General features: G+C 46.0%; 1 protein-coding gene across 7 annotated transcripts in view; it reads right to left on the bottom strand.

The window, feature by feature from the left end:
• UBXN2B (UBX domain protein 2B) overlaps positions 1-21346 on the bottom strand; it is a 696122-nt gene that overhangs the window by 391795 nt on the left and 282981 nt on the right. For all 7 annotated transcript variants that reach the window (XM_069621083.1, XM_069621081.1, XM_069621082.1 and 4 more), the window contains one exon: positions 16046-16202. In XM_069621083.1, coding sequence (XP_069477184.1) covers positions 16046-16202 — 157 coding nt within the window. The remainder of the gene's footprint in view (positions 1-16045; positions 16203-21346) is intronic.

Here is a 21346-nt window from a genome sequence, read left to right as displayed (position 1 = left end):
AGGTTCTTTGGTGCTGCAGCCACAGCACGGACGTCAGGATGGCTTCTGGCAACCAGGCCACGAATACTGGACTGGACAACGGACCCTAACCAGGTCTGGACACTCAGTAGGTCTTCTTCGATTTTGGTGGAGGGAAACCCACCGGCAGACACTCCACTGCAGGCAGTGATCCCGGACGTTCTCCGGCATGTACAAGTGGACAGATGTCGTGCCAGGGATGCCCCCTGAAGGATTCTTCAAAGATGTGGAACACTTTCGCAGCTCTGGGTGTCAAGCAGCACTATGCCAGGGCTCCCCCTCTTACATGCGACACTCAGTAATCTGGCTTCCAGGGGTCACAAACACTCCTCCGGACCCTGGGTGACACTGATGAACTTCTTGGCTTCAAGGAGGTTCAGGTACTCCTCATCTGGACCCACGAAGATCCCTTCTCCGGATGGCAGGAATACAGGACTGGCTTCCAGGACACTTTGTGTGAAGAGCAGCAGTTGCACAATGTTCCCTTGTAACTCGGGAAGAGGTTGCCTATCCATGTCATCTCTAGTTCAGTCCTTGAGTCAGCACAGCAGTTTTCGTATTTGGTGAAGAGATGCAGCCACAGACTTCTTCCTCCAACTGGACTCCAGTATGCAAGCTTAAGATGAATTCAGCTTTAGGTTTCTTGTTACAGCTTCTGACAAGGAGGCGAGTGTGAGGCCCCCTGTTACACTGAATACTCCCCATTCACTCGTACACAGCCAGGCTCAGCCAGCCAATCACATACAAGTGCATTCATGCAGGCAGCACCCAATCAGGCTCACAGGCATTTAGGCAGAAACCAGACACCCACAACACAAAGTGTGGATTGGGGGGCTACCTCCCAGCCTTTCAGTGCACCGCACTGCATTCATTCCAGTTTCAGTCCGGGCTTGCTCAGGCATTGTGTCACACAACCAAAACCAGACGGCCACAACACAGAAGGCAATTTGACTACTCACTCTATTGAGGTAGGCCCCACCCCAAGGGTGTACCCACAAGAAGCAGTCCCTGGGAAGGCTACAGCCAGTCTGGCAGGAGACAGCCTCAGAGGCATATATGGTCCTTCTACCCAACAACTATTCAGGGAATTTACACCCTATTTACCCGCACGTAGGAAATGTTCTTTTCCTTTTTACAGTATTCAGTGTGGGTGTTCACCATGGATCCCCCTCAGCCGGGCTGAGATCCTTTTCAAAACAAGGTTCAGAGAATTTCTTTTGGGTGACTCGGTTCATCCCGGATACCCCTCTGCCGGGCTCAGATCCCTTTCTTTCTTTCAATTAGTTTCCCTCAGCCGGGCTCGGACCAATTATGACATGCATTAAAGTATCAAAGACTTTCAAATGTGTACAGGGTTTAGCTTGACCCGTTGCATGACCACTTAGATCTCAATATTTCTTTCTCTCACACTCAGCATCCGTTGGATACCTAACAGAGACTTTCAAACGAGCACCTATGTGGCGCCGGACCACTCTGTGTATGGTATCTTTTCTTGGCCTCCCAAAGTTCAATTATAAAGTTCAACTACTTCCTTCGGCTTCCAACTGGGTTTGCATTGCTCATCCCAAACGCCTCACACACTGTTCCCTTTATACAATGTTTCCGCCTGCAACCTTGGTTCAAAACACAAGCTGGTTTGTATCAGTCTATCCGACTCACCAGCTATGCAGTCTTTTCTGATGCCACTTTGTTGTAGGAGCCAAGGACAGTACCACAGCGGCAATCGCTCCTCCACGCCTTGGTTATCGACGCAGGGGAGGCCCGGGTACCTCTAATACAATGTGCAGGTTTGATCAGGCTTAGTTCCTGGTCTTCGGTTTCTTACTTTCCAAGGCTCACAAAAGTAACAGCCTTTACCGATCAAGGGTACCTCCCTGCGTGCAACTCTCTCTGAACTCGCGGTTTTTCTCCTTATATTAAACTGCCATCTTGGAACTTCTGTTTCCGTGCATGTTTTGCCTTGCTCAGAGCATGCTTTCATGCTCCGCCTTTTATCTGTGTGGGGAAGTGTGATGGAAGCCAGGTGTGTGTAATGATCCGTAATTGCCTGACCTTGCCTGACCATAGTGTTGGGACAGGTCAGGTATACGGCTCTGGTGTTAGTCTATTGTCACTCAAAGTGAACTGTCTATGAGGAAGTGTTTGTGTCGGGAAAGGGGAGTTGAGTTCCTAGGTATCCTACCTGGTAGGGTGGGGAAAAGGTGTTACAAGGAAGGGGATACCACATCTCACCCTTCAGTGTCCCACTTCCACTCCCCGAAGACCCCTCATCCAGGTGATACTCCCGCACTGGTCCACCCCCAGGAACTAGATCCAAAGGCGATGGTCGTGTTCTGGCCACCTGGATGACAGATCCCTAGGGACTAGCAGGTGAGACACCTTCAGGTTTCTCACACACCATACAAGTAATAAGACCTTTAGGGGGGGGTTCCCCCATCATTACAACACACTTCTTTCATTGGTTTAAGGCTGCATTCAATTTGTGCAAATGCACAAACTTATAATTAGCTTTGAGAAGTAAACAGGGTAAAATATAATTATTATGCAAACTGCTGTGCTGCTGAAACTAAAGAGGCGACACAAAGAATCTGTGCAAACCTCAGAGTGTAGTGTTCTAACCCCTTTAAAAGTTCAGACTAAAGCTGATCACTGTTGGGTTGATAAATACACAAATTTTAATTTTGTAATAATACAAATATAATGTACATTTTATGTCAAGACTCAGTTGGCATTTAGGTGATCATTGACATTTGACTGCACAGACCACTGAGCAGATAAAGAAATGTCTACAAAGTATTGTGTAGTGCCATTTTACATACAGTGTCTGTTCAGGACTGTAGTCCTTTTTGGCACTCCTTCAGATCAATGGTGGCAATAGTTGTCCACTATTTCCAGTACTGACTTGAAACACAGATATGCAGCAAGTAGAAGAAGATGTCAGTCCCCGGATATTGGCTAATGCTAAATGGTTCACAAGGTACGGTTAACTAGGAGTGACAACAGGTGTACACGAGAACCAGATTGTTATTGTTAAAACATTGTGTAGGGAGCACACTGTACCACTTGATAGATTGCTGTGGTTGTGAAGAAAAGTAGTTCATGCACAACAAGGCTAATTTATGGAGTTGGTCCAAAATAGGTTAATTTGTCTTTACAAAGCTTCATAATTATTTGTTCGGGGCCTAGAATTCAGAATAAAAAAAGATCCCTTTCAAGGAACACATGTGTACTGTGGAAGTGAAGTAACATACAAAATGGGGGTGCACTGTGTACGTAATTATTGATTTACAAAATCATAAAAGAATGTATAGTTGATTCAGGTGCAACTGGGTAATTTCCTCAGCCCACAAGGAAAAATTAGAAACATACACCAAAAGACTCATTAATTCAATGATTTGCCCAAATGCACTCTTTGTAGGTGGGAAAAAACTCCCTCTTGATATTTTATAATCCGTAAAGAAACCGTTTCCATTTAGGTAATAAACACAAGCAGTGCTAGGTTATGTAGATTTCTTGAAAAGTTTTACTTAAACGATTTGAAGAAACTATTGTTAAAAAAGAACTTCTTATTAAAAAAAAAAAAAGAACTTCTTATTCAAAACACAACTCATTTGAAATATCACATCCTCTCAAGGACATTGCATCATTCTCCTAAGATGTACAATAGACGGTATGGCACAGTAGAAGAAATGTTTGCTGACCCCATTTGTTCCGATGCGTTTCAGATATCCACTTATATCCTTTTTCAAGGAAAATCATGCCATATTCCTACAATGTAATCAAATCAGACTTTAGCTCATCTACCTAGTTAAAGAAGGCATTACCACTTATGTGAAAAACCTGACAGTGTCTCCCTGATTGGTTCCTGGGGATCTGTCATCCAGGTGTCCAGGACACAGCCATCGATATTGGATCCAGTTGCTGGGGGTGGACCAGTGAGGGAGGATCACCTGGATGGGGGGTCCTCGGGAGTGGAAGCGGGACACCGATGGGTGAGACGTGGTATCCCCCTTCTTATAACACCTTTTCCCCAGCCTACCACATAGGATATTGAGATGCTCTACCCCCCTTTTCTGACAAACACTTTCTTACACCACAAAAGACAACGGACTAACAATAGAGCCGTTTACCCGACATGTCGCAACATAAGGGTCAGGCAATTGTCCAGAACCACACACACCTGATGGCCATTTCCCTTCCCCACAGGGATAACAGGTGGAGCACAAGAGCACGCGACTAGCAAAGCAGATCGCATGACAAGACAGCTATCCAAGCACGGCAGTTCAAAAGGAGGAGAAAGGCGTCGAGAACCGAAAGGGTGGCAAGGAGAGAAGTGACCTTGCCCTTTCTGACCCAGACTAGCGAAGCCTCCGTGGAAGGAATAGTACAATCGCGAACAATAGCCAGCGTGTGTTGCAGCAGCTGTCAATGGTACATGGAGCATGCCTACACTTATAATCAGAACAGGGAGAGACACTTGATACCGTGGTACCGGCCTTGACTCCAGCGACAAGAAAAGCCAAGCTGTTCATCACAGCCGGTGAGCCGAGGGGAGAGCCGATAAGAAACCAAACTGTGTTGAACGAAAGTCGCAAATAGAAAATTAAGGAAAGTTCAAACAGTTAACATTATAGGAAAACAACCTGCAGAGGGGTCCGGCACCACGTGGGTGCTCATTCGAGAGAGACTGGTTGATACCAAATTTGTTGAAACTGCTGATATCAGAAGGCACTAGAAGAGCTGAAAGGAAAAGGTCAAAGTGGTCATACAAGAATCTAGCAAAACGCCCTGTACAGTCGAAAGTCTTTGACCTGCACGTAATTGGGAAGCTAAGGGAGATGAATCGTGCATAGTGAGAAAAGAGAGAGAACTGTATGACTGGCAAGAGTGAACACGACGGAGGGATGCTGATGGAAAGAGGCGAAGTCTGACGTCCCAATGAACAGTGTGCTGACAGGAATGTACCCGACAGAGGGATGTCTTCAGTGAACTGTTTAAAAGACATTAAGGCTTGTTAATGCCACAGGTGAAATTATTTTGAGGAAAAGCCACAGTGAATCCGACAGACGGAGGTTAACATTCGAGAGCGATCTGAGCCCAGAAGAGGGGGACCCAGGGGTGAAAAGTAATCGCCCAATGTACATTTGGAAAAGGAACTTTCTGTTTGTTATTTTGAACACACCAGGTCTTCGGAGGCAAGAGACTTTTTTTGTAGAAAAGAGACTTAACCACCAAAGGTCGTGATATATCAAAACGGAACAGTCGTCACGTGCTGGGAAAGCTCGAGAATGTGCTATACTCATGTGGGACTCTGACCTTGTCCCGTGCTCAAAACATGGGAAAGGGAGACCCCCGGCTACCACATCCTGACTTACCATTTGTCAACACTTCTTTGTTTCTTGTGAATCTTATCCCACACTTTTCTTTTTTTAAACATCTTTTTATTGGCATTTTTTTTAATAAACAAGGTACCATACAATTGAGATCAATGTATTGAAACTTGGCGCACTTATAAGCATTTTTTTGTACAATATTGCCTAGGGTGTATTTAAATTGTTCAATCCCTAAGAACTATAACTTCAACATTACCCCGACCCCACCCCCCATGTGTTGCAATGTCCTGTTTGTGACTGTCATGATTCGGTGTTAGTGTGCTGTGTATCCCTATTGCCATCCACACTGTTTCCCATTGGGGACGCGCCATGCATTAATATTTAATGGTTTTCACAGTCTTTCCATCTTCCCCCCGACCCCCTTCCTACGTGTACAGTTCTGACAGTTCTTGGAATTTTAATGCGCTTGAGGGGTTGTGTGCCTGCCGTCTGGTGAAAGCCTCTCTTTCCAGTCTACAGATTTTAGAGAGTAGTGTGGCTGGTTCAGCTTCAGTTTTGGCATTCCAATGGCAGATGAGAAGTTTCCTTGCCATGAATAGAAGCAGGCCTATGAGTTTGCGGGTGATCCTGTTGTCGTGCCAGTCATCGGCCTTCGCCCCTAGTAGCATTACCTCTGGGGTAAATTCTACAGTGGCCCCCCTGATGTCGATGATCTGCCTGTGCACCTCCCGCCAGTATAGGGAGATCTTCGGCCAGTTCCATAGTATGTGTCCTATGGTACCTGTGGCTCCGCACTCTCTCCAGCAGGCGTTTGTTTGGGATATCCCCATCTGGTGTAGCAGCAAAGGGGTGTAGTATAGTCGGTGCAATATTTCATACTGGATCTTTCTGTTCCTGAGATTGACAGAGACCAGTGGGATTGCAGTGTAGTATTTTAGGATGTCTGCTACTTCTATATGGACCTCCAGGTCCTTGGACCAGACGTTCGCTAGTGTGTGGTTCTGACCCTGGTTATTCAGTGCTCCCATTTGGTAGAATGTGCGGAGGTGAGGGTGGGAATCGAGGTGTCGTTCCATTTCCATCTTGCATGGGGCCAGGGAAGGTGGTTGGGGGGTGTGGCGCGGCGTGGAGGTTGTATGGTGGTGCATATTGTGTGATATATGAGCCAGTCGCCTCTGCCTTGGCCAAGTTTCAGCCGTGTGTCTTGGAACGTTTGCTGTACCCCATCTTCGCAAATGTCCATTACTCTTATGTTAGCCCAATCTTGGTCCTGCTTACGGTGAGTTTTGTGCAGGAGCCCATAAGTTAGCACCGCCCGGATGCTGGACCACAGAGGAGTGCGTTTGGTTTGGATCCCTTGCATAGTTCTGAGTTTATGCCATTGGGCGATGGTGGGCCCTATTACGGGATGTTTTTTTATGGATGGTTGATGTTTATTTGGCAGGGTGGCCATGATTTCGATAGGGTTGAGTGGTTTCATTAGCTCAATCTCAATTGCCCTCCAGCTAGAGTCGTCGGATGCGTCTAGCCAGCGTTTTACCCAACATATTTGTGCCGCTTGGTAGTATGCCCTAAGGGATGGGGCTGCCAGTCCTCCGTCAGCCTTGGCTGCTTGTAGGACCGATAGCCGTATTCTCGCCTTAATTGCTTTGTCTAGTTCTTTCATGGCCTTGAGTGGCAGGCTGACTGGGATCATCATTGCGATGTATAATATTTTGGGGAATGAGTTAATTTTGAGGGCGTTCATCCAGCCCATCGGAGAGAGATTTAGGGTGTCCCATCTTTTAAGATCCTGACAAATGCCCATGATTTTCTGAGGGTAGTTCAGGTCCCTGATGTCGCCCAGTGTTGTACTTAACGTTTATGCCCAGGTATTTAATGTGATATATTTGTAGGGAAAATGGAGCCACCCCCCTGGGGTCCCACGGAATGTCTGGGCATAGTGGCACAACCTCTCATTTGTTCCAGTTAATAATATATCCCGCCATTGGGCCTATTTCGAGTAGTAGCGCTCGGATGTGCGGGAGGGATGTGGGGCCCTTGCTGATGTAAAGCAGCATGTCGTCCACGTAGAGGGACACGTGATGTTCCTCTCCCCCTTGTAGTATGCCTGCCCATCCGCTGTCTGCCCAGAGCTTGATCGCGATAGGTTCTATGGAAAGGGCATATAGCAGGGGTGATAATGGGCATCCCTGGCGCATGCCAGATTGAAGTTCAAACGCTGGGGAGGTGATCCCGTTTGTTTCCACCACTGCGGTGGGGCCCGTGTATAGTAATCTGATCATTTGAACTAGGTGTGGAGTTGGGGGGTGGGGGGAGGGGAGCCATATCGTGGCATGACCTTGAAGATGAATTCCCATTGTACTTTGTCAAAGGCCTTTTCTGCGTCTAAGGCCAGGATGAGGGCTTCGGGAGCTCTATCACCTGCTACCATGTGCAGTAGTCTTCTGATGTTGTCGCTAGAATGTCTATTCAGGATGAAGCCCGTTTGGTCTTTATGAATGATGTGGGAGGCTGTTTTCCATGCGTTTGGCTAGGCACTTCGCCAAGATTTTGGCGACCGTGTTTATAAGAGAGATCGGCCTATAGGAGCCGCACTTTTCTGGATCCCGCCCCCCCTTGTGGAAGACTATTATGTTTGCAGCGAGCATGTATTGGGGAGTCGGCCTTGCTCGGCTGCCTCTTTGAATACTTCCTCTAGCCGGGGTGCTATTTCTTCTATTAGCTCTTTATAGAGGTGTATCGGTAGCCCGTCTGGCCCTGCTGCTTTCCCCGCGGAGAGTGCAGCTATGACTGTTGATATCTCTGCTGCCGTGATTTAGGCCTCTAGGGCAGCTTTATGGTCGGATGGGATTTTGGGTATCTGTATGGAGTCTAGGAAGAGATCAATATCTTGGGTTGTGGAGGCATCTGCTGCCGTATACAGCTCTTTACAGAATTCTGCGAAGCGTCTGTTTATTCGGGTTCCCCCCACTAGTCGTTCTCCCCACTTGTCCTGGATAGAAGCTATTGTCTGCGCAGTTTGTTTTAGAGTCAGAGCCATTGTCCTTAATGGCTTACCACTATCAATATAGTACGTCTGGGACAGCTAGTTTATGCGTTTTGGGCCCCGACGGTCGTCCGTTGTCCGATTTTGGCACAGAGCTTAATTAGAAGTGGTTTCAGTTGTTTGTTTCTGGATTTGTTGTGGTCTTTCTCTGCTTTGTCGAGTTCAACAGTGGGGCGGGCTAGTTACTCCCCCCACATTTTCCGTTTATGTGCCCACCGTGCTATGCAGTTGCCCCTCATGTAAGCCTTGTAGGTGTCCCAGCATTTGTGTGCTGTGTAGTCCTGTCGTAGGTCCTCCTCCCAGAATTGTTCTGTCTGCAACCAACTGCTCTGTTATGTCGGGATAGTGGAACATGCGTAGGTTCACCCGCCACGGGGGTGGTTTGTGTATAGTGTCTGGTAGGGAGATGCATAGGAGGACCGGGGCGTGATCAGATAGTGTGGTCGGGAGGATAGTGCATTCTGTCGCCAGGTAGCATGCGTTAGCGGGTATTAACCATTAGTCTAGCCGAGAGTAACAGTCGTGTGGATGTGAGTAGAATGTGTAGTCTGGTTTCTGCCTGTGGATATCCCTCCAGATGTCTATTAGGTGTATGTCATGGATAATTGCCATGAGGGCTGCTCGTTTCTTCGATGTGCCGGTGCCCCCTACAGTCGTACCTTGGCAATCCAGCTGGGGGTTTATGGTTACGTTCAGGTCTCCCCCTATGAACGTAAGGTTGCCCATAAATTGTGCACAGGCCGTGAACATCTGCGTGAAAAAGGATGGGGTGTCCGTGGTGAGTGCACATACATTGAGGAGTGTAACAGGGTAGAGATGGAGTAGGCCTTGAACCAGTATGTATGTACCTTCCGTGTCTGCAAGGGTATGTCTGACCGGGAATGGGATCCGCTTGTTAATGAGTATGGATACCCCTCTCTTCCCATGGTGAAGGGAGTGGATTGCCGTGGCCACCCATCCGCGTTGTAGCTTCCCTGATCCCGCTAGTCCTAGATGTGTTTCCTGGAGGAATATTATGTCTCCTTGGAGGTCCCACATACTGTTGAGCATTCTTCTGCGTTTGATAGTGTGCCCTAGGCCCTGTATGTTAAGTGTCACTAAGTTGATGGCTGTGGTCATTGCCTTAATGTATGTGTCTTCGGAGGTGCGGGTTGTGTGTCAATATTGCAGTGGAGCAACTCATTTTGGCTCCAACAGGAGCTTTCCCCAACTCTTAACCAAATGACAAAATTCAAACGCTGGGTAGGTCTAATCAATCGCCTATGCCCAACACATGGCAAGTGTGCCATGTCAAGAGGGTATGAGGGGCAGGTGTGTCCCATGACCTCCTGCCACACCTGACTCCGGGTGCTTTTTCTTGCCGCCGAGTGTTCCTTCCGGGGGAGCGGCTGGCTTTGTGTCGCCGGGGACGACTGTATCTGCGCGCTGTTCGTAGTTCGTGTGCGCTTGGTTTTCTAAAGGAGAAGCGTTTGAGGCGCCTGGTGCATGGATCCAGAGTGTGCAGGTGGGCCAGGTTTTTTTAAGGGCATGTAGAGTTGTCAGATGGGGAGTGATCTGTTAGTAGCAAGGCCCGGCGCTGTCAGCGCTTTGGTTCCCATCCTTTAGGGCATCGACTGTTTTGATGCCATTTTCCACTTGATTGTGGCCCGTCCTGGCAGAGGGGGGGGGGGTCATTCTGGTCGCTGCGTCTCTGGTGGTATTCGTTCAAATTCTGTAGTAACTATGTCGTGCTGTTGGAGGAAGCGCCATGCTGTCTCTGGGTCCTCGAAGATGTGCCATCGTTTGTCGTGTTGGACACACCACGTTGCTGGGAATCTCAGATATTGGCCGATGTCAGAGTTTTTCACTGCTTCAAAGACTGGATTGTATTCTTTGCGTCTCCTGGATACTTTCAACGAGTAGCCATTGTAAATGCGTATGTCTGCAGTTCCTATTTTGATCAGACATGCCGCCCTGTAGGCCTTCAGGATTGTCATCTTGTGCTGGAAGTTGAGAAGGCGCATTGTTATGATCTGTGGGCGTTGATCCGCTGCCGGTTTCAGTATTGGTACCTTGTGTGCCCTCTCGATTATGAGTTCTCGATCTTAAAGGTGTATCGTAGGAAGTCATGGATGAACGTCTCAAGGTTCACTCCCTCGACGTTCTCGGGAATATCCACCACCCGTAGGTTGTTCCGGCGGGAGCGATTTTCTTGATCGTCTATTTTCTCCCCAAGTCTTTGCACTTCTCTGATCACCCCGTCTAAGTCTGTCTCCACTGTTGCCTGGTTATTTTCGACCGTGCGGATCCATTGTTCATTATCGGTGATGAGCTCTGACTGGGCAGCCAAACGGGTTTGCACGTCCTGCAGGTCACGCTTGATGTCCAGTACGGTGTTTTTTGTTTCTTGGGTTCATTGCCCGATGATCCGCATCTCTGCCAGGATGGTCTGCAGCGGTGTCTGGACGTCCATCTCGGTTTTATTCCTATTGGACCTTCTTGGTTGGTTGGGCAGTGTGGGAGTGAGGGCTGTTGGTTCTTGTGCTGCTTGGTTGCGGCTTTCTTTTTGCATACCCGTTCGATCTGTTGCGCCAAATCTTCTTCGGGCCATCATCCAAGTTGGTGGCTCGCGGTGCCTCTTCTGGTTCCTACGCTGCTTCCTGTAGTGTCGTCTTGTCTGCAGCGGTTCGGCAGGTCCCGATGCGTTTGGCTGTTGGCAGGTCACCTCTTTCCCCACAAGGGTGTGAGTGCCTGGCATATGATGTGTGATCACCTTCGGGTGTGCCCCCTAGCTCTTCTACCAGCCGGTTGCCTCTGGTGCTGTAGAGCCGAGGGTGGGGTGGGGCCGGTGTGTTTCTGATGGTCGGCAGAGGAGCTGATCGGCTGTCCGCAAGCTTGTGTTCTTGCTTAGTGCTCAGTTATCTGGGCAGTCTCCGTCCTCCAGGTCATGTGGGTGGTGGGAATTCGCCATGGGGAGGGCTCGCTCTCTGCTAGTTGCTCACCCCTGGAACTGCGTGATGTCGAGCGGTAGTGGATGGGTCTCAATTTGCTGCGCCCTCCCTCGTTTTTGTTGCAGTGGCGTCCTATGGCACATCAGGTTTGGTGTGCGGGTATCTTTGCGATTACTCGTGTCAGGGGCGTTTGGTATCCCCCTCCTGGAGTGGTGCGGTTGGACTTTAGGGATATTAGGTTCCAGGCTGGGTGGCCCTTGTGCTCCAACTTCATTCTGGGTCCTTGCCCTCCCTCGCTGAGCGCCTGCCCTCGTGTTTCTCAATGGGTGACTCTCCCCTTTGCTGGGTGCGGTGTCTGCCCTGTCTCCGGTTGTGCCCGAGTTGCGCCTGGTTCTCTTGGAGAGGCCTGCCTGGTGGTGGGTTGTGGCCCCTTGTCTTTGTGTGTTGGGTGGGCCTCCCGCTGTTTGTTAGTAGCATTTTAGTGCGACTGTACTTCCCTGGTGGGTGGGGGGGGATCTCAGCTACGCCGAGGTGTGTGCCGGGTCCGGTCTCCGTTTGGGGGCGCGTTGTTGGTGTGGTTCCTCTGCTCTCCATGTGATCTACTGGTGCGGAGGCGGATGCCCTTTGGTTGTGGCAGAGGGTTAGGCCACGGGGGTGCCATCCGTTAAGTGTGCTTGTGAGGCACACTACACCTGTTGGGGGCCGGAGTGCCTCCCCGCTTGTCGAGGCTGTTCCGGGCCCTCCTCCTCCCCCTTCCTGCTTACTTGTAAGTCGGTTCCTGCAGCTCCAGGCGTTCTCGCCAGCGGATGTCCCGCTCTCTGGATAAGGTGCGAGGTGGTTCAGCGGCCTGGGGTGATTTTTCAGCGCTGCACCCCGAGTTGTCGGCGCCTTCGCCTTCCAAGGCCGTCCACTGTGGGGGTGCTGCGGTGCCCCCCCTCACCGCCTGGGGGTCTTTCCCAGTTGATATGGCTGCTCCTCGGTGTGAGCAGCGGGGTTTGCCGGGCCCCTGTGCCGATTTGGGATGGGGACAGGTGTCCACCCCTCCGCTTTCCGCGGCCTGTGTTCGTCCTATCTCAACAGCTCTTGTCGCAGTGCTCCGTCTCCCGGCAGCTGGGTGAGCCGTTTTTGGCAGGCTTTTGCAGGAGCCTTGGTGCTGTGGTCCGATTGGTTCCGATTTCGGGTCTGATTTGGTTGGCCTTTGATTTCTCTGGATCCTGGAGGTGAGCTCTTAGATCTCCTTCATTTGTGTCGGGATTTGACTGTGGTTTCCTTCATTTTTGTGCGGCTTCATCTCAGTTGTCAGGAGCTCCACTAGCCCACGGCCATCTTACGCCACGCCCCCTATCGGTTCTCCATCCCACACTCTTTTTGTATTAAGTTGTAGGGATTAGCAAAAGTGTTTTCTTTTTTGTTGAGGCTCTTTTATTTGACAAGACGCCAGTAGGACTGTCTTATTATTTGATGGCCATAGCTTGCCCCCATCTTAGATTTAGGTTTAGATTAGGCGTTCTTCCAACCTGCGCATACAGCTTAATAAACACCCTTGAACTGTGATCACTTGTGTCGGTCTTTACTGTTGCCACCATGAGTTCCTTACATTCAATGAATATATATAACCAACCTTCAAAACACAGCATTATTTCACTCAAACATATAAACACCTGCAAATCAGAAATCAAATACTATCAGAATTGAATTCACAAAAACTCCTGAAAATTACACACATCGTATTTGAGCAAGAGAAATAATGCTGACCTATCCGTGTTCAGTAGTTCAACAATATACACAGTTATGTAGACCACTTCAAGATAGGGCCACGTATGCATCCCCTACAACATAACACATTCCGTTTAGAATCTGGATGTCTATAATGTCCCCATACATTGTGTAACCTCCACTTAGCGCTATTCATCTCGCCTGTAGAAATTAACCTTATGCACAGAAAGTGAGGCACAGATCTGGCGAACCAGTGTGTTGCCTCACTTCTGTGATATTTCAAGCCAGCGGCGGCGTACCCACGGGACCAAGAAACCGAAGCCCTGTCAAATTGGGATTCGCCGGAGCAGCCGCCATTTTGGAGAGGTACTTGTGTAACCACAAATGGTTCCTAAATTCTTCATTTCTATTGCAACATTGCACTTCTAAAGGAACCACTAATAATCATGTACATGCACCAATCTTGATTCAATTGAAGCCCCTCGAGAAGTAAATCCAACTCAGAGCTCAAACCCAGGGTATATCCATCTCCACACTATTGGTGTACCTCAAGACAATTCCTCCCCCCTAATAAAATGACAATTTCTTCAAGGATCAAGGCATAGATCCGGATCAACCAGTACAATGCCTTGTATCCCGTGACTATTATGATACATCCACGTAACTGACCGGCCAAAGTCAAGACAGGATCTACATCGCTAGAGTGCAGCCGCCATTTTAAAATGGTCTTATCGCCAATATCACATCTTTTTATGTCTTGGGTGTGTAGTTAGGATACCCACAACCGCATTAAGGTATTTCAGAATCACCTAACAAATATGACACAAAGGTCAAGACTACCCACAGGTTATAGCAGTGCATGTCACGAAATATCACCAAAGACCACTGAACCCATCCCTGGGGTCCAAATGAACCTACTCATTAATCATAACACAATAAAATGTTAGGATGTATACCTTTCATTATTTTCTGTCAGAATAGATACACTGCTCACAATCTTATAGCATAAATCCTTATCAAATAGTTCCGTCATAATATTTAACTTTAAATTCCGAGGGTTACTCAGAGTCCTTATACCAGTCCATGTCATAAATCTTCCATGTAAATGTATCATTTACTATGACGAGGAGTTTCAAAAACAATCTAAAATATTGAACTATATATGGAACTACAGTACACCAATTAATTGGTTGAGTCTACAGCACAACAAGCTGGTCAGATATGACGGGATACACTACTGATGCCCAAAACTAATAAGACAGGACTGTCATTGGTTTACACCGCCACATTTTATGAACAAAGTTCAAGAATTCGTAAAATTGTCACTAGGAACTGGCAGCTACTTAAACTTGATCCTACATTGGAGAGATTATTTTATTTGCCTCTTGTATTTTCTTATTAAAAACGTAAATCCCTCAGTGGGGTATTGTTGACATTTGTGTCATATTTAAGTTAGGTGATTCGGGATTACCTTAATGGTGTTGAAGTTATCAGAACTACATAACATAGGCATAAAAAAAAGTTATATTGGTGATAAGACCATTTTAAAATGGCAGCCGCACTGTAGCGCTGTAGATCCTGACTTGGCTTTGGTCGGTCAGTTAACATGGATGTATCATAACAGACATGGGGTAAAAGGCATCGTACTTGTTGTCCGGATCTATGACTGGATCCTCAAAGAAATTGTCATTTTAGCAGATGGGAGGAATTGTCTTGAGGTACACCAATAGCGTGTACATAGATATCCCTTGGGTCTGAGCTCAGAGTTGGATTTACTTCTCGAGGGTCTTAAATTGAATCTAGCTTGGTACCTGTACATGATTACATGATTATTAGTGGCTTCTTTAGAAGTGAAATATTGGAATGGAAATGAAGAATTTAGGAAATCTATGGCTATACTAAATTTGTGGTTACACGAGTACCACTCCAAGATGGTGGCCGCTCCGGTGATTCAAAACTTCAAAGGACTTCGGTTTCCTGGTCACATTGATATGCCGCCGCTGGCTTTAAATATCACGGATGCGAGTAAAAAGACTGGTTCGCCAGATCTGTGCCTCGCTTTCCGTGCATACGGTTACTTTCTACAGGCGAGATGAATAGCGCTAAGTGTGGGTTACACAATATACAGGGACATTCTAGACGTCCCGATTCAAAATGGAATGTATTATGTTGCAGGTGATACATAAGTGGCCCTATCTTGAAGTGGTCTGCATAAATGTGTATATGTTTGAACTACTGAACACGGATAGGTGAGCATTATTTCTCTTGCTCCTTTTCGCAAACACAATGTGTAATTCTCAGGGATTTTTCATGAATTGAACTCTGATGGTATTCTTTTTTTGATTTGCAGATGTTTATATGTTTGAGTGAAATACTGTGTTTTGAAGGTTGGTTATATATGTTAATTGACGTGCTAATGGCTTCTTTAACTAGGTAGATGAGCTAAAGTGTGATTCTATTACATTGTAGGAATATGGCATAATTTTCCCTTGAAAAGGATATAAGTGGATATCTGAAATGCGTCGGGACAAATGAAGTCAGTGAACATTTCTACTGTCATGACATCTATTGTACTTCTTAGAGAGAATTATACTATGTCCTTGAGAGGATGGGATATTTCAAATTTGTCGTTGTTTGAATAAGACTTTCTTTTTTTTTTTAACAAGAAGTTCTTCAAATCATTTAAGTAAACCGTTTCAAGAAATCTACATAACCTAGCACTTGCATTTCATAACTAAATGGAAAAGGTTTCTTTACGGATTATAAAATAGCAAGAGGGAGTTTTTTCCCCTACATAGAGTGCATTTGGGCAACTAATTGAATACATGAGTCTTTTGTTGCAAATACTGTGGAAGTGAAGACACACAACTTAAATATTTAATTTTCAATTTTAACCTCTAACAAATATCCATATAATGTTAACAATCGAAGGAAAATTCCAGTTTTTATTGCTAAGCTGAAATGTATTTCTTATGGAACAGCTTCAGTCTCATGCTTACTTTTGTTTTACTGCAGTCATCTGTAGCTTCATCCAGTGGCACAGCTCCATGTTCCTTTGCCTCTTTAAAAAGTTCATTTACAATATCCCCTGGGCCCTTTTTCCGGAAAGCCAACACATGCTGCAATCCAATGTCTCCTGGGCTGCATTCTTGAAACCTTGGAACATAAATGTTCTTTTAGTGGATCATCCCAGTTGAAATAATGTCCAACTCAAACTTTGAAATGAGCAGTTTGAAGAAAACTTACATATATTCGGACATAGAAAAGTAGACCTACTTTGTTACTAGAGGAAATGCTTACCTCTTAATCAACTGCTTGAGATTCTGATGAAGGTTGCATTCAATTTTAAAAAGCTATGCAGTTTCCACAAAGCAATGTATGCGGATAGAACAATAGGATCAAACATTCACCCACAAAAAAGGCACAACTGTAGTACCTAATGATTGCTTGATACAGGTAAACTATGAATCAGAAATTTGGAGCCAATGCAGAGTTACCTTTTGAACTTCCAGCCTGTCAGCTTAACAAACACCAGTTAGCGTTTACGAAAATGATAAAATCTCACATCTTAAATGTTTCTGGGCCAGGACCCTGCACAGCCATTTAATGGGACTATCTCGGGACACACAAGCAGTCCTACAGATAACTCTGTCGTAACAGTGTAGGACACTCGAAGGGAAAACTCCCAAATATGGATACTGAGTATTGACACAGATTATCATGAATATTCAATGCAATAATTGTTTCAACTGAAAATGTTTCCAACAATGTAAGTGTGATGAATGGCCATCTGACAAGAGTGTGAAGCCCTGGCTTTTATGTATTAACGCAAATCATGCAGGTAATTGCATCTCTGAAAGGGTAGTCTGCTGATCAGATTCCGCTTTCATATGCTCCATATCAAAAGCATAGAGTGTAGCTGTACCTTGCTGCATCAGCATACCGACATGCAGCGCCTCCTCTACCAGTGACAAAGACCAGGTTCAGAGGTCAGAGTTGCCAATTTGACAGCTACAGTTACAGCCACGTCTCTGCAGCACAGGAGCTGCATTTAAGATATGCGCCCCTGTACAAAAACTATGATCATCATAAGTAGACCATGCTCGTGGCAGGGTAAACTGTAAAGATAAGCTATGCCTGGGTTAAGGTATGGAGCATGGCCCCAAATATATTCATTCTAGTCGCATCCTTTTTGATGTCATACATGTGTCAGTTCCTGTGAGAAAGCTCAGCTGTGGAAGGGGACGTGTATTCTGGCTAGACATGCTGATCCTAGCACACAGACAGGACAGGAACCGGATTGCCCATGCCTCTCATTTGATCTCTTTGTGAGGGTAGGTAACACACTCCTCCACAGACAAGTGCACAACAGGCTGCTGTCCTGGGTCCAGGCATCAAAGGATCACACCCAATCAAAGGCTCACACCCATTCAAAGGGAGTAGGCTCACACCACCTTTGATCCTAAAGAGTTGGGTAGGGGCGGGGTCAGTGTAGACAGGAGAGCTCTGTACAATTGGGGAAGACTTTCATCTTGTTTCTGTCTGACTTGGGTGTGATGTCAGAAAGGCAAAGTCCTGTACTTGTAAGAACAGCGATTGAACCACTAAGGCAGGCTTTCTTTAGGCCAATCACCTGTAGGATTTTGCCTTTAAAAGAAGAGGTCTTGCACCACTTCTGGAATCATGTTTTGGACTCCAACCCTCGAAGAGGATTTCGTTTGGATGCTGCTGGGAAAGCTGTCCATTCCAGAGTCCTCCAGTTGTGAGGAGAAGGCAGGTGTTCCAAGGCAGAGGAGAGTGCTGCGAGGGCCATTGGGGGGAACCTGGCACTCGAACATGCGGTAAGAGATGCAATTATTGTGTAAAAAACTCTACAAAGAGGTATATGTGTTATTGTTTGTACATTCAATCTCTTGAAAACTCACATAGAAGACAGGACTGACCAACAAAAAAAGACTCAGGAATCTCTTCTAAACAACAAGACAAAAATGCTTGAAACACTTACACAGATTAAGACATACAGAGGCAATACACAACAACATGAGAGCAGGGAAAAGACACTATCCAAAAAGAGGACTGCATTGTCACCTTCTCAAACAATGCCCCAACACAGGCAGAAAAGCCAGTACACTCAAGGTGGGCAACATTCAGCAGTACCCATCGACAAAATTGAATTGTGCAGTGATCTTGAAGCCTTCTTCAGATGACTCAGGCTAAAGGAATTATTTCATGACAAACAGATGACAGCCAGGCCAGCAATGAAATGATGAACAACTGGGGCACAAACCGAGAAAAGAAGCAGAACTCCAACTGGACCCATGAAAATGGACGCAACCTGAATCTGGATTGATACATTGAAATTTTCAGACAGAGCAACAACTGCCATACTGGACAAGCACATTAAAAAGCCTTATAACCGGACACCCACAGACCAGGAGGCTATACAATCCCTGAACAACAAATAGAGTATTACAATCAAAACAGCAGGCGAAGGAGGAGCTGTTCTTCACCAGGGACTATGCACAGGAAGAGCACAGACAACTTTCTGACAAGATATTATACAAAGCTGCAGGAAGATCCAACCAAATGATATAAAAAGAGAACTCAACAAGGTTCTAAAGACACTTCCAAATGACATCAAGGAACACGTTCGGGGCTTGGTACCAGACAACACTACTATGTCTTTTGTATTTGTATTACATTTATAGAACGCTTTCGCCAAAGAGCATTACAAAAGTTAATTAATTTACACAGTACAACAGTAATTATATTGTTTGATTTGCCATCAATTCTGCTAGCTGAAGAGAGAGAAAGAAGATGATGGGTTTTTAGTTGGGAGCAAATTATATGATAGGTAGATGAAGCATGAATAGAAAGGGGAAGAGTGTTCTAGTGTTTAGATGCAAGAAGCGAGAAAGAACGAAACCGGGAAGAAGCACAAGGCGGCTTAGGAACTGATAGAAGAAAAAGATTCAGGGCGAAGTGAATGCGGAGGAGAATTAAAGGAAGCAAGAGAGCAAAGATACGAGGGATAATAGAAGAAATAAAAGGAAGTTGAATAAACAAGCGAGTAGCAGAATTGAAAACAGTTTTGAGGAGTAAGAAGAATTTCAGGAAAACCCAATAAAAGAACAGAGCAATAGTTTAAACGAGAACAAACAAGGGAGTAAATTAAAGGTTTAGTAGTCATAAATGATAAAAAAAGGCCGGGCACTGCGAAGATCATACAGATGGAAGCGAGCAGAGCGAGCAGTATTGGAAATGTTTAAGGGAAATGTGTAGGGAAAAGGAAAGTCGAAGGGTCAAAGGTGACACCAAGATTTCGGGCGAAGGATGAGAAAGAAATAAAGGAAAAGGGAAAAGAATTCCGGGGGGAATGCCAGGGGGGAAGGCGAGACAGGAGTAGGGGAAGATGTAGGAAATAAAAGAACCTCCATTTTATAAGGGTTAAGAGGAAGAAATGTAGAAGCCACCCAGGATTGGACTGTGAGCAGACAGAAAGAAACAGGGCCTCATTACGAGGCTGGCGGAAGCCGTGTCTGTAGTACAGGCTCGGCTGCTGCCGGTACCCATTTTTTTTTCCAGCACCCGCGAATGGGCAATTACTGGGTCATGCAGAGTTTGGCGGACCCGGTAATTTCCCATTCGCGGTGCCGGTAATAAGGGACTCCCCATCCTCATTCGGCCCCATGGGGCTCAATGGGAATGGGGAGGGTGGTAGCACCAGTACTGTTAATAACGGTACCAGTATTACCATCAAGTTCGGCTTGCGGGTGCTGGTACGGCCACCTGGTCAGACCAGGTGGTTGCAAGGGCACCCTCGAGCAGAACTCTTAGTATGGTGGTATGGTAACAACGGTGCCGTAGCAATACCGGCGCCGTTGTTGCCTTACCGCCATACTCGTAATAAGGCCCACAGTGTTATGAAGAGAAGAAGAAAAAGACGAGAAGACGACTATTTGTGAATCGTCTGCATAAAAATGACAAGACATGTTAAATGAGGAATTAAGGTCAGAAAGAGGAATTGTATGTAAAGAAAAGAGAAGCGGTCCAACAACGGAACCTTGTGAAACACCTAAGAGGAGCAGGTTGGTAGAAGACTGGCCCGCCCAAGAAACGGAATAAGTGTGGTCGGAAAGATAGGATTTAAACCAGCTAAGCACAGAGCCCAATAAACCAAGAGAGAAGAAAGCAGAATAGTGTGATCAACAGTATCAAAAGCAGCAGAAAGATCAAGTAGAATAAGAATGGAAGATTGTCATGTCTAGCAGAAAGTAAAGGGTTGGAGATGTGTAATAATGCTATAGAATATGCATTTTTGTAGGTTTGTCCTCGTTTAATTCAGCTGCTGCATCCCTTAAGCACCCAACCGTGTTTCTATTCTTCTGGGCTTTGAGTTTAGATGCCAGGATGCGCAAAGCCTTATTGGAAGCACTAAAGTAGAAATGCTTAGTCCTAAGCAATTTATGAGAAATGGCATCCGCCCAGACCGCATTCTGTTCTGCGCTTGCCACCTGCAATTGTCTACATGTCTTTCTAGATCCATCCCTTTTGTTTTTTTAATTTTATTTGGCATTTTGGTTTTCAATTTAAACCTTTTATGCTCTACAGAAGGTTAAAGGAACGCAAACAAAAAAAAAACACAAAAAAGGCAAAAGAAAAACGAGAAAAGAAAGAAAAAAAAAAGAAAAACGAAGAGCCCACGATTACATTAAACGTAAGAAAGCATTTCATCTTTTACAATTCAACAGACACTGACATAAAGCTCATTAGTCCTATTTGTTCTAGGTCTTCTAGTCAATGTCAATCAGTTTACCCCACTTTGGACAACTGCTCAAATATATCTTTCAAAAAAAGCTAATAAGGCCAGAGTCATAGATATCCTATTTCCTTGTCTCAGGATTTTCCACCATTCTCCCGCTGTGGACAAGGTTTGTTCCGCAAGGAATTTTCCCAGATGCTTCGATCTGAAGAGGTTTAAGGACACACATTGCAGCGTAAGGGGTCGTAAACTTTCCAGTTCATGGTTGCACAGTCTACAGGACACAATTCTTTTATCACCATCTCTTTTTCTTCTCTCAGTGACTTCTCTGGTTGGATATAAATTAAAGCGAAATCTCATGATGTTTTGTCTAGATGTTGAAGATGGGAACTTATTTATGTATAAGATCACTTTACCTCTTTTTCGGTAGTCATTAGTTAGCAACTCCCCTGATTTTAGCGTGTATCCTTCCTTGGGTATTTATCCAATCCATGTCGAATAGCTTTCCTTTGACACGATCAGGGTTTTTTCAGCTAAG

The sequence above is a fragment of the Ambystoma mexicanum genome, chromosome 5q (genome assembly GCF_040938575.1).
Source record: "Ambystoma mexicanum isolate Mex_15411 chromosome 5q, UKY_AmexF1_1, whole genome shotgun sequence".
NCBI classification, from domain to species: Eukaryota; Metazoa; Chordata; class Amphibia; order Caudata; family Ambystomatidae; genus Ambystoma; species Ambystoma mexicanum.
This window is presented reverse-complemented; position numbering and strand designations above follow the sequence as displayed.